Below are 19,815 nucleotides of genomic sequence, written 5' to 3'. Positions count from 1 at the left end.
CCTACCTGCAGAGAAGGGCATAAATGCATCTCGTTTTACAAACTTCCCGTTAGCATCCAAAAAGTGATTTGGGTTAAATTCATAAGGAGTCTTCCATTGTGTCTTGTCATACAAAACAGATGTAAGGAAAGGAATGACCTCTGTACCCTAAAATAAAACGTACATTGTACAATGCTTGATAATAAAACACAGTTGGACTCAGTGATTAAGAAGCTATTTCTGGAGGAGATTACGGTACTTTTAGTTACATAATTGCCAAGATAATGCCAAATAAGCAAATAAGCTCAATTATTGTTTGGACTGGAGGACAGAGCACTTTTATAATAGTAATTAATTGGATGGTGACAAAAGCAAGTAGAGTCTTTATAAAATGGCAGCATCATTTACATGTGTCTAAGGCAATGAACACTCTGAATCGTGATTTAAAGGAATCCTGCATTGAGAAAATAAGTAGGCTATCATTGCTGACCTCTCACATTGAAAAAGCTAGTTCCCTAGCTGACATGCAGATAAGACAAAAAGATTACAATTTGAAAGAGATTATATGTCATATGGATTTTATGTAGGGCTTTTTACAAAGGGTAATTTATCCCATTAACTTTCTGTACATCATAATATACGGTAGGTTTGTTTGGTCTATGTGAGCGGTATTTTCTAACACATTTTGATAGACTCTTAGTATGAATATAGCACTGTCATAACAGGATTTATAAATTATGTGTAGGTTTTGGTTCTGTGAATTCCTTTAATGTCGCGTACACACGACCGGACTTTCTGGCAGACTAGGTCTGACGGTCTTCCTGATGGACTTTCGGCAGATTTCCGAAGGACTTTCTCAATGAACGGACTTGGCCCCACACAATCGCACCAAACTCCGACGGATTTGAACGTGATGACGTACAACCGGACTAGAATAAGGAAGTTCATAGCCAATAGCTGCCCTAGCATCGGTTTTCGTCCATCGAACTAGCATACAGACGAGCGGATTTCTCCATAGGAACCGGTTCTGGCGAAGTTCCGGCGGAAAAATTTGAAACATGTTCTATTTCTAAAGTCCATCAGATTTTTGGACAGCAAAGGTCCAATGGAGCCCACACACGATCTAATTGTCCGACGGATTCATTCAAAGTCCGGTCGTGTGTACGCGTCATAGGGAGTCTGCTAGAGGTTGTATGGCATAGAAATTTTATGTTGACTATTTACAGTCTTGCCTTAAACAATATACTGCTAATAGGTTTAATCACACAGGCCCGTGTTTGACATTGGTGCTGTGACTGGAATGAGGTAATGTGATTTATGAAGGCCATCTTTGTGTCTGTACTTGACTAAGCAATTTGAGGATTTGTTTCTGACTTAATCACCTATAATCACCTCCACTCCAGAGCGGCAGTCACCAGATGCTGATATCTTTGGCCAGTCTTCTTCAGGGTCCCGAATTTTGGCCATTTTTATTAGCAGGACCAAGATGTCATTACTCTTGCGCATTTGCAGAAGTTTAATCATTTCAGTTGATGCCTAAATTGTACACTGAGCTGTGTTTGAGCAGCTCAATATACAGCGCAGACAGGCAGGTAAGAAAATGAAATGCAGGAGAGTAATAGCATGTCTTTTCTACATTAATAAAACCCATCTGTTCACATTTTTTTTACTTACAGTGCAGCTTTAAAGGCTAAGTTAACCTTTTGTAAAATGTTCATTTATTTATTGTCATACCTGCAGTTCATTTTTGGCTTCCTGGGAGCCTTGCAAGAAAAAAAACCCTAATTAGAAATCCCTAAGTCCTTGCTTGTTGTTAAGATAAAAAAAAAAATGTTGGTTTTCTCACCCATAATTCAGTAAGTACCCAGTAGTTTTCATGTTCTAGCAACATAGCAGGATGTAGGGATCTTTAACTGAAATCGTTCACCCAGGCTTCAAGAGGGGCCCAAATGGCATACAGGTATGACAATAAGGTAATGAACATTTTTCAAAAGCTGCATAGTTTATTACACAGATTATTACTATATGCTGTGGCCCCTTGGATACATACGCTATTTTCTGAAAAAGGAAAACTGGAAAAAGCCAAGCGAGTCTTTTAAAAAAAGACTGGCTTCTCCTCCAAACACGAAGTTCTCTGCAGTGTTAACCAAAGTACCCATACCACAGCTTGCAATTTTTTTTGAATGGAATGTAAAATAGAAGGAATTTCTTTAACTCACCTTTGGAATGCAGTATCCCCGAAAATACACATCACTTGGAGTTGTGTGTGACAAATTCAGAGGCACAATATTAGCAAACCTCTGAATTTCATGTATTACTGCTTCAGTATAAGGCATATTCCTCCGATCATCCACAGTAGGCATCTGACCTTGTTTAATATGTGACCTGATTTCCTCTTGTACCTTTTCTATAAAACAAGAGTAAGTACATTACGTCAGAATCTCCACAATATGTGAACACAATCATAACCACATCTAGACTGATAATCCTAGTGTGAAGAGGGGAGCACAGAAGGCCGTGGATTGAGCAGGACCATCCATATCATGCACTTTATTTGAACACAGACATAAAGTTATAACAAGAGAAGAGAGTAAGGAAAGAGAGGAGCCAAACAGGCATTGTATGGCATAGTTTATTAAAAAATATGAATGTATAAACAACAATTGCACTCATAGAGTGGTGGGGGTGACAAACAAAGGCCAGTGGTGGATGTATTCCAGGACAGTCCAATGAGGCTAATGAAGGAGGCATGGCTTGCCATCTGAAACACGTCTCCGTTGGCTACCACGATTGTCGAAGCTGGGGGTTCCCAGCGAAATGCGTTGACGTCATCTCCCTTAACGTCAGACACCATTTCAAGCATGGATTGTGCTCCAGGAACACGGGACATGGTACTCGGTGCTCTTGTGCAGCAGTAGCAGGAAGCTAGCACTATCCAGCTGTATCCCCTTGCTTCTTATACCCCTCGAGTAATTCTCTCAGGAGTCCAGTGAGCCGATACTTAGCCACAAGGAGAGACTACGGGAGCTTTGATCAGCTGTTACAGCCTTCACTGCACATTGCTGCCTTCAGTCTCCTGCTGACAGTGAGTTACGCATTCACACACCATATTTAGTAATTGAACAGTTGCACTGATACTGTGTAGCCATATGGAAACATTCATTCATCTATTTGTTTCCTCAATGAGTACCTGATAGGCCTCAGCAGCCCCATATGATTTTCAGGTCATTTACAGTTCATTCGATTCCACGCTGTCCGCGTTCACTTATCTGAGACCTTAGCCCTCTGTTTCTCACATCCGCAGTATTGTTCCACAATAGCAGCATTTACTCCAGTCATGGATCAGTGTCCTTTGGATTTTTTGCAACGGCCGTTGCTTTTATGCTATCCCATAGGTCTGCCTTGCCTGGTGGTGCCGTTCCTTCCCATTGCACTAATGTAGAATGCCCCACTGGTTGTTTGGTTGTTTTTCTGGTGTCTGATGCTCTGTCTGTGTGTGTGTTTGTCTTTGTGTATGATTTTTGTACTATTTTGATGTCATTAATGGTCATCTTATGTTTTACAATAAATTACTTTTAATACATTTTGCAATTTTTCTGGATATTATTTCCCTTGGTTCTGTTTATATGATTGTTGAGCTGACAGCTCATTCACACCGGCTGGAGGAACTTTCTCTCCCAAATTTGGACATATCACATTGGCGGTCCCTGGTCTCTCTGGCATCGGCTCTACCTGGACAGATCCCTTGCTCTGTAGGCTCTCCCAGGATTGCCAGTCTATACATCTCCCTCTGGCCACAGCCACCATTGGACTGTCTCGGAATGCATTCACCACTGGCCTTCGTCTGTCACCCCCCACCATTCTGTCATCCCCACTGCTCTTCTCTTGCAGCTTTTGGATTCCCAGTCCATAGTGAGAAGGCAACCTTGCATGTATTGTTTGTGTCAGCCAGTGACTACTTTATAACCTTGATATTCCTAACCTCTGGAATTCCACCTTCTTTGTTAAATATACTAGGTATTTATCCTGTGTTCTTTATAATTCAACATTTAGGGTATTGGCGCAAGGTTAGCTCTGTTTAAGTGTGTTTCTCTGTGTGTCCACATAAAATTATAACAAACCCTCACAATTCAAACAGATCATATCATGAAAATAATAAAGGGGTCAATCAGCGCAAATGAATAATGCTAATTATGAGCAGCTAAACACAAAGGGTCAACAAATCAAATCCCAGCATAGATATTAACCCCTTGTCGACCAGCTACTGTCATTTTACCGTGGCAGGTCGGCACGATCCCGCAAACTGTCACAGCTATACGTCGGCTCGTGGGATCGGGATAGCAGGCGCATGCATGCGCCTGCTGCACAAGGGGGGTGCCTATGCTCATGGCTGACGGTCTTGATGACCGCTGGCCACGAGCAATCGCGAGCATGAGGGACACAACACTGAATGTGTGTGTAAACACACAAATCTCGGTTCTGTTCTGAGAGGAATGACAGATCATGTGTCCCTATTAGCTAGGAACCACGATCCGTCACTTCCTCTAGTCAGTCCCCTCCCCCTACAGTTAGAATCACCTCCCAGGGAATACAGTTAACCCCTTTATCTCTCCCTAGTGTTAACCCCTTCACTGCCAGTTACATTTTTATAGTAATCAATGCATTTTTATAGCAGTGATCGCTGTATAAATACCAATGGTCCCAAAAATGTGTCAAAATTGTCTGATGTGTCCGCCATAATGTCACAGTCATGATAAAAATCGCAGTTTGCCCCGATTACTGGTAAAAAAATAAAAAATAAAAATAAAAATGCTATAAATTTATCCCCTATTTTGTAGCTATAACTTTGCAAACCAATCAATATACGCTTATTGCGATTTTTTTTACCAAAAATATGTAGAAGAATACATATTGACCTAAATTGAGAACAAGTGTGCTTTTTTAAAAAAAAAAATGGGGATATTTATTATAGCAAAAAGTACAAAATATTGTATTTTTGTCGCTCTTTTTTTGTTTATAGCGCAAAAAATAAAAACCACAGAGGCAATCAAATACCACCAAAATAAAGCTCTATTTGTGGGACAAAAAGGTCATAAATTTTGTGTGGGTACAGCGTTGAATGACCGCACAATTGTCAGTTAAAGCGGCGCAGTGTTGAAGCGAAATAAATGGCCCGGTCATTCAGCAGCCAAATCTTTCGGGGCTGAAGTGGTTAAACAGTAGAAGCGAAACACTAAACTTTTAAAAATATTAAAGAAATTCTATCAAGTTCATATAAAAGTTCATAAGCAGGTTCCTAAAGATTGTTCACTCGTGAGCCAATGGTCATAAAGGCAACATTGTGCGAAGCCCCCACCACAGATAGCACTAGCAGCTCACCTCATGAAGTGGACCCCTGACTCCAAATAAATATGGTACATGGAACAAAGGGAACTATATAGTGCTCTCTGCTACAAACTTGTTTAATTTTAAAAGCAAGAATAAAAACTTGCAAACATGGCACTAAAACCTAGTTATTATTCTTGCTTTTAAAAGTAAAAAAGTTTGTAGCAGAGAGCACTATATATCTCCCTTTGTTCCAAGTACCATATTTATTTAGAGTTCCAGTGCCCACATTGAGGAAAACAGGATTGTTTGGTATATGCCAGTATATCAGTTTATGTCAGTGCCACCCGATAGGTATCCTACTCCGTGAGGTATAAGGACCTATAAAGACTCTTGGTGTTTGACCCTTTATGGGAAAGCACATTTGACCCGTCTGTTAAGTCAGGGGCCCATGTCATGAGGTGAGATGCTAGCGCTACTTGTGGTGGAAGCTTTGCATGATGTCACCTTTATGACCACTGGCTCATGAGTGAACACTCTTTGGGAACCAGCATATAATGAAAATGCATAAGCAGAGAATACATTTGGTGAAAACCACATGTCAAAACAATGAGACCTAAATATGTATAGCTTAATGTATATTTCAATTTCTCTATAAATCAGTAGATAGCTACTGTGAAACGCTGAACAAAAATGCACTTTAAAATACATCTAAACCCAAGATCAAAAAAGAAATATATTGCAGCTTACTAGTCCTTAGATGTGGTGGAAGGATTTGTTTTCTTTTTTTCAGGCTATGCACATTTTCTGCATGTACAGAAAGGATAACATCCTGTCGATCCTGCCAGAAATTCTGTGTTCCCCACTCAGGCCAGTTGCAAGCAGGTGCTTGAATGTTAATGTTTTGTGTCTCAGGGGTTAATAGTGTGCGCTGTGCCTTCCCCTAAATGTGTAATTTCCTGTCTTCTGGGAGATGATAAATGCAGGAGATCAGACCTCATGGTCACACAGCTATGGAGAGTGAGCAGTGAGGACCATATATGTAAGATGTGATCGGGAGCGTATCCCTGGAATTACCTCACATAGAGACCCTGGTATGGGCTGGAGGACCAATCTTGTAGGGATATATTTCCTCTTGTAGGGACATTAATGCATTAAAAGTTGTGAGCACCATAGCAAATCACAACACTTACATAAGGAAGGGAAGATGGAAAAGTGTTCTGTAACTGAATGTTGCATTGAATTAACGCATGTTCTGCTGGAAATATTACAACCATAGCCTGTACAGCATTTTAAAGGTCAGAATGGAAATGTGTGGACTATGTCATGGATCTGCAGTAATGTTTGTCTGTCAGCTTACCTCCCCATGTGTTCAGCTTAAAGAGGGAGTCCCATTAATTTTTTTTTTAAAAGTCAGCAGCTACAAATACTGCAGCTGCTGACTTTTAAAATAAGGACACTCACCTGTCCTAGGTTCCAGCGATGGCTGCACCCGGGGCCGAACCGTCCCTCGGTCCTCGGATGCTGCCGTCACCATCTTTCGAATGGGAATCAGGAAATTAAGCCTTGCAGCTTCACTTCCCAGTTCCCTACTGCGCATGCGCGAGTCGTGCAGTACAATGAGAATGGTCCGCCCTGTCTCTGGGATCCGTGTGTGTCCCAGCAGACAGCGCGGTGGGACAGGAAGAGGCATAGACTCCCGTGGGAGTCTATGCCCGGACGCGGGTGCAAATACCTGTCTTAGATGCAAATGTGACACCGGAGGGGGGGATTGTTCCGAAAAGCGGAGCTTCAGTTTTTGTATGAACCTTTGCTTTAAGAGACTTCACCTGGCTGCTTAAGTAATCTCTCCCCAGAGCATGGCTCCACCCCAGCCCCTATCAGGGAACACTATATTAACCTGTGCGCTGCAAGCCAGCCCTGATAATCAATATTGTGTGTTTGGCTTTTGTGTGTGCCTTGCTGTGTGTTTACGTCTGCTTCTAGTTACCGATCTTGGCTTGTTCTTGACTGTCCTTGTCTACTTCATATCCCGACCTTGGCATGTTCCTTGACTATCCTTACCTGCTTGTTCTCCTGACTATCCTTTGTTGTCGCAGTCTGCTGCTTCCTCTCTACCTTCCTATAGTCTACCGTGAGCATGAGCTGGGAGGCCCTGGAGGTTGTGACCTGGAGCCAGATTGCAGCTAAATCCATCCCCACCACTAGGGGCCTCTGGTGAACACCCGCTGGCTCTTAGATTCCACGCCCTGGGAAATCTCATGCTCAAGCTCCCAGTGTAATCCGTGTTGGTTCTGCAGAATACCTGCTCTCCTGAATCACCTACATCTCCATCCTCAGTCAGCCATAGGGTCCACTACCATGTTGTCCACTCCTGACCCTAGTGGGGTGCACCTGTCACCTGGACTCAGGTGACCTGACAGACTATCTTTTATGTTACACTAAATGTATCCCTTTGGAAACCATTGACGAGAAGATGTCTGGTCTGATTTACTTTCAAGGAGTGCATGAGAGTGTGCTTTCACAGTGTATTAATGAGCTAATGAATTAGGTGTACCATTAGAAGAAAAGCCTTGATGTTAATGTAACACACTGCATTGTTACTGGTTGCAGGAAACTAAATGGCCACAAGATGGCGTGTTCTACGGTTTAGCTATTACAGGATCTAGTATATCAATGCTAAGAAAGTTGGGACCTATATGATGCAAGCAGGTTTTCTTCACTCAGATAAGCTGTAACTGAACTACAGATCAAGTGAGCGAGCAAAGGGGCAGGAGCCTTTAAAAAGGTCTGGAACATTTGGGGGAGAAAGGAGGAAACTGGTTTATTATCAAGACATGTTAGTGAAGGAGGTTCAGATCCAGGAGGACATAGGCCGGATCAGATAGGGCCAGAGAGCTGAAAAGGAGATTCCAGATCGTTGATCACACTGAGAGGAAGGATAGCCGATCCTGCAGGTAAACGGATCAGATCATCACCATCGGCACCACTTTATTTGCTGGAAGACAGAGAGAAAGGGGGCCCCACTCAACCTGGAAGGTCATCACTTCATCCAGCTACATTGAAGTACTGGGTGAGAGGGCTCCTAACCCATACCACATCACCTTATGTTATCAGCTTATATGTTGTTGCCAGTTACATAAGCTCAGGATAACCTACAGTACAAACTGCCACATAGAGACACCCACTCAGTGCTGCGGCCTATCTCCATTAACTGCTTATTAATCCATTGCATGCAGGATATCGGCATTAACCACTTCCCGCCCAAGGTACGTCCAGGGACGTCCTTGACTTTCCGGGGGTATATGTGAATGATGCCTGAGGCCACAGAAATCATTCAGATATCAACGTTTTCAGCCGGCGATTCCCTGCATCATAGGAACAATCATAGCGGCTGTTTCGACGCTTGACCGTTCTTACGGGAGGCGGAAGGGGACCCCCCCCCTCCCGTCGCCCTCCGGTGATTCTACCGACTCACTGCTTCCATTGGTGAGTGCAAAACATGTAACCAGTAAAAAAATTTAAAGCGTCGCCTATGGGGATTTTAAATACCAAAGTTTGGCGCCATTCCATGAGCGTGTGCAATTTTGAAGCCTGATATGTTGGGTATCTATTTACTCGGCGTATCTTCATCTATCACATTATGTAAAAAAATTGGGCTAACTTTACGTTTTTTTTTTTTTAAGCATGAAACTGTTTTTTTTCTGAAAAAAACGCATTCGAAAAATTGCTGTGCAAATACCGTGCGAGATAAAAAGTTGCAACAACCGCCATTGTATTCTCTAGGGTCTTTGCTAAAAAAAACATGTATAATGTTTGGGGGTTCTATGTAATTTTCTAGCAAAAAAATGATGAATTTTACATGTAGGAGAGAAATGTCAGAATTGGCCTGGATGCGAAGTGGTTAATGCTTCTGCTTCCCTGACAGGCAGGAATTCTGTAGGCATTCCCTTTCATGCCTTTTCTACCTCAGGAAGGAACAAGTTTCACAATCCCAGTTCTGCACTTAAATTACAACTAAAGGCAAAACTTTTATTGCTGTCTGTGCCCCCATTGTTCTGTTTACCATTATCATTGAAAGTGAAAGCAAAAGAAAATCACAAAAATTTGGGTTGTCCCCAGAAAAGTACTTCTCACTTCCTGTTTGGCTATGGGACAGGGAAAAACGGAAATCTCTGCAATTGGACACAGATGGCGAAAAAAAAATTGACAGGGGTCCTAACCCTCCCTTATCCCACTATCCAAAATTAAATAAAAAAGTTTTGCCTATAGTTCTACTTTGAAAAGACACATTTCCGCTAAATTCTATTCCCACCCCCTTTCCAGGTTAAGCATCCTCTAAATTCATCTGATGTCTTTAAAATGACTCCCCAGGGTTGTCGCCAGCTATTAAAGGGGAAGTCTGCTTTCTATTTCACTATCTCTAGCGACATGCCATTTCTCACCCAAGGAGATAACACCTCTACTGTGCACCTATGTAAGGGCACCATCAAGCCAGCAGAAGAGTCCTTCCCATATTTGTGATAGGTTCTTGATAAAATATTTCTTATCAAAATCATCAGAGAGTTAAACCCTGACTCTTATTACTTAGAGCCCACAAACAAGATAGCCTGATGTCTCTTGCTCTTTTCTTTTCCGCTCACTTGGGGAAATCCTCTCGGTGGGACAGCTAACGTTTAAACTCCTGCAGGACGATTGGGTCTACTTAAAGTGGCACTATTCTGTGTTATATTGCTAATTTCTTATATGTGGTTCTCGCCTGTGTACATGAGATGTTGATTTTTCTTCCTTATACTACTGATAATCTGACCTTCATATAAACTGAATAATTGTTCATCAAAAATTGTGTATTTATCCTTTGTGTGATCAACAGGATGACATCTGACTAAAGTATTACAGTGGTGTCAGCAGGGGTTGTGACTCAACCAGGGATCAGAAGCGAACAGTTCCCAAAATACTGTATCCAGCGGCTCCTGAGGGGGTAGAGCTACACTAGGGAATAAGGAGTGGCTAAAAATGAGAAGCAGTCAGTTAAGCAGAGAGAGCAGTGGTAGCTGGTGACATAGGTTCCGTAGGTGGGGGGGGGGGGTACTTGGTACTTTGTGCACCCTACCAAGTGGCTGGGTTCCTATGTTATGGCCCACTGTAGAACAGAACCCTCTTAGAGATTGGGCATGGTACCATGTAATGTGGTGGCTCCACTCTTTGCCTTCAGGATGGGCACCATAAAGTGTGCAGTGCAAGAAGAGCTTGTGGAGAGTAGATTAGCCTCTAGCTATGAGGGTGATGCTAACCTACATGGGAAACAACACAGATCTATCAGCATGCAGTTCCCCCATGTTAAAACAGTTGTTAGGAGCCAGCGGCTGCCAGCTCCTTAGCAACTAGTGATATTTCCTGCTCAGCCTGCCCCAAATCCCCAGCTGACAGGTAAATGTAAACAAAGGAGTACGTTTTTGTAATAACTTTTTTTTTTTTTTTTAACGATGGTGGCCCCTAAAATTCATACCAGTCCACCACCAGTACCAGATTTATTCACTGTGAAGATTTCCAATTAATGGAGAACTGTTGATTTATGAAATACATCAAGGATTTGATTTTATATCATACATTAGGGACTATAATATTATCACAGAATAAATTGGATTTGATCTGTCTTTTGTCAATTTATGAAGAATAAAGTATTACTACAAATAACAAATTTCAACTAATACGAAAGAAATTATAGTGGATATAAGAAATGAATTTGACATGATTCGGTAATGCATTAAAGATCTAATGAAACAAAAGGTCAACTCAAAGTAAATCTTACAGTCCAATCAGCTGATTAATTTTGTCCTGGAGGTTGGAATACTGGCAAAGTGCATTCCTGAGAACTGAGTGAGACGGGTATTGTATTGTATTTGAGCAGAGGAGAAGAGATATTTTCATTGTGTGTGTTAATAGATTCAATAAACAAACAACTTTCTAAACTACGAATCGTTATCACGAATCAATATACATACATAAATATCGAATTTCAACTAATACAAAAGAAATTATAGCAGATACGAATGAATTTGACATGATTTGGTAATTCGTTAAAGATCTAATGAAACAAAAGTTCAACTCAAAGTAAAATCTTACAGTCCAAACAGCTACCGTATTTATCAGCGTATAACATGCACTTTTTTCCCCTTAAATCAGGGGAAAATCTCGGGTGCGTGTTATACGCCAATACGCAGTGATTTACTAGCGATTTTTGGGCTCTGGGAGGCTTTCAGCCGCCTTCAGCCCTTCTCGCGGCTTTCGCCAGCCTTCGGCCCTTCTCGGCGGTTTTCGAGAGCGGCCGAAAGCCTCCGAGTACGGCCGAGACGGCCGAAAGCCTCCGAGTATGGCCGAGGCGGCCGAAAACCGCTGAGAAGCAGCGAGAGTGGCCGAAAGCCTCAGAGTACGGCTGAGGTGGCCGAAAGCCGCCAAGTGCGGCCAAAACGGCCGAAAACTGCAGAGAAGCGGCGAGAGCGGCCGAAAGTCTCCGAAGTACAGCCGAGGCGGCCGAAAGCCGCCGAGTACGGCCGAGGTGGCCGAAAGCCGCCGAGTACTTCCGGGCGCCAACAAGATACGAAGGACATCTCAGCGGCGCCATTTTTAAAAACAAAAGCTGAGGGGACAACGATGGACAAGGCTGCAATGACGGACGTACTGCATGATGGACAGGCTGCAATGACAAGGCTGCAATGATGGACAAGGCTGCAATGACAAGGCTGCAATGATGGACAAGGCTGCAATGACAAGGCTGCAATGACAAGGCTGCAATGATGGACAGGCTGCATGACATGGCTGCAATGATGGACAGGCTGCATGACAAGGCTGCAATGATGGACAGGCTGCATGACAAGACTGCAAATGACACTGACAAGGCTGCATTGATGGGCATTTAAATGTAAGTTTTTTTTCCTTAAATTTCCCTCCTAAAAGTTTTTTCCTTAAAATTCCCTCCTAAACTTGGGGCGCATGTTATACGCCGGCGCGTGTTATACGCCGGCGCGTGTTATACGCCGATAAATACGGTAATTAATTTTGTACTGGAGGTTGGATTACTGGCAAACTGCATTGCTGAGAACTGAGTGAGAAGGGTGTTGTATTGTATTTGAGCAGAGGAGAAGAGATATTGTCATTGTGTGTGTTAAAAGATTCAATAAACAAACGACTTTCCAAACTACGAATCATTATCACGAATATATATACATGATTTGAGATTCAGTATAACGAATATTGACACTACAGAAATAACGAGTTATCCAAAAACGTATTAACGTAACATAACATATCATAACTAAATTAAGTATTTTACGAATGACAACGAATCGATACTAAACCAAATTTTCCGTTGTGCACAAGTCTAGTATTGAAAGAGTTTAAATTTTAAAATTATTGCATTAACCTCTTAGTGCTGGCCACACGCAAATATATGGCGCTCGGCACCTGGTGCTTGGCGCTGAGGTTCCACATATTTTTGTGAAATGCTGCCCAAACAGCTGTGCCAAGAGCACGCCTAACCGAAAGATCCCGATCGTTGCTTGCAGAGTTTTCAGATCACGTGACCGCCATGACAGCCAATCACGGAGGTCAAATGCTCATAAGCCCCAACGCATCTCTCGGTATCAGAAACCTCTTAAAGGGCTGGGAGGCGCCGGCATGAAAAGGTTAAGGTTTACATGTGTCTGTAAGACTTAATTGCTAAGCTTGTGGAACAGTAATTAAATCATTAAAAATGGGAGCAAGAGGCGGTACTTTATATGAAGCACACAGCAGCAATAAAGAAGTCTTTTTCTTTTTCAACCCATTATCCACCTACTACTCACCCCATCCCCATACATATACCTCATTAACACTCCCCACTACGTTTCACACCCACAATTATATATACTATTGTACTTTTTTTCACTCAGGTCCCCCACTTGGGTCACCACCCCCACTCTCCACAAGGGTTTTCCATCCACATTCAAGGCCTGGGATCTGTCTGTGCTGGTCGTTTACACCCCCGGAGATGGGATCCCGCTGTGTTTCATCGACCCTTGGTGCTGCATTGCCGCTGTGCAGATGCAGATGTAAGTTGGACACATTGACCTTTCACAATCCCTCCCCATATAGTTTCCTCTTTAAACACTCTCATTTCCCTTCCATTTTTTATTGAACAATTTTTGAGATCATCTAGAAATTGTTTTTTTTTTCTAGATGTTTTCCATGGTCAAAGCTCCTGATGAGCGACTATAATGCCGCAAATCGCATCGAGCCATCAATATCTACTACCCTCATACCATGGATTAACTGAAATTTTCTTACGGTTTAACCAAGTTTTAAACAATTCATCATATTATACTATGTAAACCTTTTTTTATTTCTTCTGTAACGTGCACTAATGTTTCTTTTAGAACGTCTATTGAATTGAAGATTACTGTGTATTCTATGTTGAAAATGATTGAATGTATGCAAGGTTTTATGCCCACAATGTTTTTGCTTCCATTTTAAATTAACAATAGGGATGGAGGCAGTTACCCCTTTGGTTCCTGCTTCATATAAAGTCCCAAAAAAAACTTTTTTCTCTTATTTAAGTAATTAAAGTATATTGTTTGATACAAGGAGTGTGGTATATGCATTCCTTGTATTTAGTAAGTAGAAGCCTGTTTTATTTAATCATACCCTTTGAACCCCTTTCAATGCATAATTACGCCTCACCCATGCATACTGCATCACTGCTCTCCCTGCTGTGCCCATGGGTGCCCCAGGTTTTGCACAAGGGCGCAATGTCCCTTCAAATAAATTAAATCCTGACACAGGTTCTACCCCTTACCTACTCTATCTTAATCAGAATTTTCGACTGGAGTTCCAGTTTGGTGAGACTTGCCAATCTAAAGAGCTATAGTCTTTTCTATATAATTTTTTTGTCTGGACGTTGACATAAACACTTAACCATGATTTAGAATTTTGGCATGTCTCCCAGTAACTAGAGGTGGACAATGGTCAAGCAGACATTTCCCATAAATGGCAACACTTTGTAAACCCACAAAATTACTTTGTATTTCTGGATACTTCATCATCAATAAAATGCCCCAGCGTAGTGTTGTAGATGTTGTCTCTGTCCCAGCTGCAAAGAGATCCAGAACTGAGTGCACCAGATTTTCATCATCAAAGTACTTTTCAGCTTTGCCTGACTCCTGAAAACACAAACATTAAATGTAAGTTACTCTTTACAAAAATGTAAATAAATGTATGCATTTGTTGACTTGCATTTCTTTTTAAGCAAATGGAATCTGGGCATTAAAATAAGTGAGAATCTGGGCTAATGCCCTGTAGACTTGATCCAAGATCATGTGAAAGATCGTCCATTTTTATTTTTTTGGGTTGCTAGTCTCATATTAAAAATAAACAGTTTATTAAGGTGATGAAAGTTCTCTTATGACAGAATAAAAATTCGGAAGTGATGTAATGTGCTGTGTAGTGTATTTGTATTGTATTTTCGAATGACAACTGTACTGAATAAACGGAAATCATATGATCTAGTATCATACGAGAACATTTTTTGTGCTTATCTAATCAGATAATATCGGATGAACTGTGATCAGCTCTCAAAAGCTGTATACTAATGATCATATTATTGTACGATTGATTCGAAAGCTGTATTTTTCGTACAAATTTCGGATCATGTGCATGGGCCATAAGTCTTTTGTGTGAGTTAAATTTACAGATTAGAAATTAAAATGATTCTCCTGGCTTAAGCGTTTGCAGTCCAATTTTCGTTTTTTGGTGAGTCAATAATTGTGATATTTATTTAACGATGAACTTGAAGCATATACGTCTATGAAATTGGAGTTTATATTTCAGTCCATCTAATCCTTAGATACACACAGCTCTGTTGCAAAACACAGCTCTATGTGGCAGTGTAGGATTTCTCTTTTTTTTCTGCAGTTATTTAATTTTAAATTAAATTTAAGTCTTCTCCTGTCCTCAGTCTGTAACTGAAGAGAAAATAGGGAAACACCAGACTGAGTTCATCTCTCTTTGCCACTCCCCTCTCTCCTCCTATCAGCATTCCCCTTTTTAGCACATGAGCACTGCATCACAACAGATTTGCTCCTTGTGTTGCTTCTCCATCCCTGTGTGTGAGTACTGCTGTACAGGAACTGCAAGAGGCTGATACCAAGTGAAACTCGGATGCTTCCGATACACTGCTTGCATTAGAAAAAAACTCTGTAATGACTGCCTAGAGGTCAACTTTGTCAATTTCATCTGCACTCTATTACCAACCAAATTTTTGTTATCTAACAAAAGTGTGCCTATTTACTTAAAAGTAGAAATGCATAAAAAGAAAAAGAATATGCTTATGTAAAAAAAGGGGAGATCGCATGTTCTTATGAGTGAAACGGAGGTACTCATATATAGATAGATATACTTTATTGTCATTGTAGCACTGACCCCTGAAGGAGCGGCTGAATTTATTGGGCTTACCGTTACCTTCTTCACCTCGTATGCATCTAGGGGTTTCCCGAAGGTAGATGGCCCAAGAACTATAAAGACTGATGACAGATCCGCGTGAAGGGATTTTTATTTGCAAAAAAGTAGTTAAAGAGGAAGTAAACCCTTCCAAACAACTTGGACCTACAGGTAAGCCTAGATTAAGGCTTACCTGTAGGTCCAAGCAATATCTCCTAAACCTATATGGTTTAGGAGATATTTGCCCGAAAATGGGCACCGCTGTCTACGGCGCATGCGCCGTAGACAGCGGCGCGCAGGCGCACTAAATGCGGCAAATCCAAGAATGGATTTGCCTAATTTGTCGACTCCCGTGCGCATGTGCGGGAGTGACGTCATCGCGGCTTCGCCGAATGGCAGCGGCGGAGCTGCGAGACGCGACTCCCGTGCGCATGCGCGGGAGTGACGTCATCGCGGCTGCGCCGCTGTGATTCGTCGGAGCTGCGAGACGCCACCAGCAACATGGATGCGGCGGACTACAGGGGACAGCGGCGACTTCGCTGGCTCCTGTGTCAGGTAAGTGACACATAATGAGCTACTATGCGATGCATAGTAGTCCATTATGCTTTACCTTTGCAGGGAAAAAAAGAGGAAGTAAACCCATCAGGGTTTACTTCCTCTTTAACAAACAGTCTCTCATCATAGGATCAGAGGGTTTAGGTGAAAAGTCCAGGTACTCTTTAGTATAGTATCAAAGTCAGTATTAAAAGAACTCTCTTACTTTGATTAGATCCAGAGAATAGCCATTCACAGCTGGTTTCTCACCCTAGTTGGATAGTCCTTCTCTCACCAGGCCTAGCAGCCAACATGGTGTTTGAGTCAGGAAACAAGTCTCTACCACAGACTTTGTCAAAGAACATGTGAGGGAAACTTGAAAACTTATAGAACACTCATGTGGTACCAGTATCTTGCAGCCGGTCCGGCGATACCGCACAAGTTTGCATTTGCTTAAGTTCTTCAGCTTTTCCAGGCTCTTGTTAAAGCCAACCCTTGCGTGGCCTTCACTCGAAGAGTCCTCCCCAGATAATTTCACAGTTGCTGGGCCTCTCCACTAACCGAGACAGCACTGGACCACCTCTGAATCCTTCCCTAAGTTTCCTCGCCTCGGGCTAGCCAACCCCCGAGACGTAAAGTCGGGTGGATCCGCACCCCAGACCATGGAAGTCCTGGGGGCTGGTCAGGAGGACCAGGACCATGCAGTCAGAACATACTTCTGGACCGGAACCCCTAAACACGTGAAAGCCACATCTTAAGTACCCCCTCCCAGAAGGCACAGCAAGAGTGACACTCCCACTGGGCAGGTTCTGAGAGAAAGTAACCTTAAAGCATCCAACCAGACTGTGTTTGCATACCTGCCAGAAGTGACAGTGCCCCCTATGGCCAGGCAGAACACCTTGTAGTCTAGTCAGACTGATGCTGAGGTAAGAATTTAGAGTAAATCAAACCCAAACCAAACTGCAGTTTAAGGGTAACATTAAACTTCAAAAAGACATAGCGCATGCTCTTCAGGAGCCATCGCTACATCATCGTATACATACAAAAATTTTTTCCAGGTACTCTTTACAGCAGCAATAAAACACTTCTCAACAAAACCACACATGCATACTCCTAGCACATGCCCACATATCTATTTAAATATATGAAAATATAAAATGTTATTTCAAAATAAATCAATAGAAAAATATTAGAATTCCACATAAAATTCCTAAAACACTGTACCTGATGGGACTATGGACAATATGGCCTTAGGGAAAAAACGATTCTTTAAGCGACTAGTGTGTGTTTTAAGTGTCCTATATCTTTTCCCTGATGGCAATGGGACAAACACACTGTAACCTGGGTGGGTTGGATCAATACTAATAGCTTTTTCCCACTTTTTTAATCGGCTGGCATATGCTGTGTCCAAATTCAGTAGCTCTGTTCCTATGATCCACTGTGCTGTTTTCACCACACGAAACAGGCACTTATACTGATGGCATACCACACTACAGCTCAGTGTAGAAGAATACTCTCAATGGTACACAGATAGAAATTGACCGGAAGCCTTAAGGGCAAACCAGCCTACTTCAGTCTCCAAAGAAAAACAGTCTCTGCTGCGCTATATTTCACAAAAAAAAAAGTATTTTGAGACCATGACAACTCTGTTGTAATATGCACTCCCAAAAATGTAATAGTGTCCATCCTTTCCACCTCCTCACCACCTATATAAAGTGGGCAATGATTGATCTTTCTTGATCTCCTATAATCCACTATTATTTCTTTTGTTTTGCCGCATTGAGTATTACATCATTTTCTCTACACCACTTAACCAAATGTTGAATTTCCTGCTTATAAGCTGTCTCATCATTATGTTGTATGAGTCCCACTGAAGTGGTGTCATGCGCAAATTTCACTATAGCGACCTCAATGGGCAAGATCACATGTGCTCATTTGAGACAGTCTGCTGTGTGTTTCAGAGAGACTGTCATGTAAAAGAGAGAGATTGCTATGTGAACAATTCCCATGTGTGAGTGTTCTTTGTAAACAAAGGAAAATGTCCGATCGGACCGCGTTGTCGGATAATCCGACTGGGACTGGGCTCCATCGGACTGCTTCCGTCGGAATATTCGACGGACAAAGTTTTAGAGCTGGGCTATAAAACTTTCCGACAACATGATCCGATCGGACTTTGTCTGATTGTGTGTAGAGAATTCCGATCGGACAAAGTGGCACGCATGCTCAGATCAAATTCCTAGACAAAGCTATTGGCTACTAGCCTGAACGTAGTCCCGTCCTGACGAAATAACGCCATTATATTACGTACAATCGGATTTTTATATGACCGTGTGTATGCAACACAAATTTCGGAAAAAATCAGTCGGAACAAAATCCAATGGATTTTGTTGTCGGAATGTCTGACCGTGTGTACAAGGGCTTAGAGAGAGACTGCCCTTTAAGGCAGTATTCTTATTTTACATTTTGTTTGAGCGATTTACACATGATTTTGTGTGCTGGAAAGGGCCAGCCCATTCAATTGAATGTGCTGCTCTATGCCTGTTTGTCACCTGAAAAGGAGCACCTACTCCTACAATTTTTAAAGGCGAGGTTTGCAGCAATATTGTCACACAACAATTGCAGCAAAATCACATTACATTTGGGGTGCCATTAAGGCCCCCAAATGCATGTTGAGCATTCTGCAGCGTTTGTCACACGATTTGGAATCACGGACAGAATTGCGTTGATTCTGTTTGTATTGTTAATTGTGATTAGGTCTTCTGCTATTGCTGAAGGTTTGCTGTGTTTATGCTTATGATAATGTGTATTGTCTGCAGTTAGCTCAAAGTCAGCAAGGCTGGTCTGCAATGTGACAAATGAGTTATCCAGTTGGATGGGATTAGCCTTGGGTCAGCCCTACCTCGTTGGTTAAACCATTGTGTGATGTTTTGGGTAAATATATGGGTTATTGTGTATGTGGGGACTGACATACTTTTCAAGTGTATAAAAAGGCTGTATACTTGTCCAATAAATCATTCCATGTTCAAGCTGTGTAACTGAGCTCGTCTCATTTTTAGTTACAATATGTGGCTGTAATATCTGATATCTGAGGATCCAGACTGGAGGAAGTGGTACTGACGGAAGCACTCAAGCGAAGTGCGACAAGACAAGGTAGACAAGGTTGACCGATGAGCTCCACCACCAAATACCAACACTTAGCATACATCTTTTACCAGATAGCGTGGACCACACATTATAATCGTCATGAAAGCATGTGTTAACCCAGCATCTGTGATATGCGGTGGCTGCTCAACAGTAGCTCCAAAAAGATCAAGCTTGTGATCTATTTGGAAGCTTGCGAGTACCGGCTTAGAGCGTGGTGTCGTCAGTATGGGCCAATCCAAAACAAATCCCAAATTCTGATCACGCACGCTAAGCCGGCTCTCTGTTTCACAAGCCGACAGCCTGCTGGGACTTGATTCATTCTGTTTGTATACAAGAGATTTGAGGTACTGCTTTTACATT

The 19,815-nt window shown here is 42.1% G+C and overlaps 1 protein-coding gene across 2 annotated transcripts in view; it reads right to left on the bottom strand.

Moving 5' to 3' along the window:
* Positions 1-19,815, bottom strand: part of LOC143924665 (cytochrome P450 2K1-like) — a 47,460-nt gene that overhangs the window by 10,898 nt on the left and 16,747 nt on the right. For both annotated transcript variants that reach the window (XM_077449068.1, XM_077449069.1), the window contains 3 exons: positions 14,360-14,501; positions 2,199-2,386; positions 6-147 (listed from right to left, as the gene is read on the bottom strand). In XM_077449068.1, coding sequence (XP_077305194.1) covers positions 6-147; positions 2,199-2,386; positions 14,360-14,501 — 472 coding nt within the window. The remainder of the gene's footprint in view (positions 1-5; positions 148-2,198; positions 2,387-14,359; positions 14,502-19,815) is intronic.

Source organism: Lithobates pipiens, unplaced genomic scaffold, assembly GCF_037356315.1.
Source record: "Lithobates pipiens isolate NorthernLeopardFrog02 unplaced genomic scaffold, aLitPip1_a1.2 Scaffold_22, whole genome shotgun sequence".
Lineage (NCBI taxonomy): Eukaryota > Metazoa > Chordata > Amphibia > Anura > Ranidae > Lithobates > Lithobates pipiens.
This window is presented reverse-complemented; position numbering and strand designations above follow the sequence as displayed.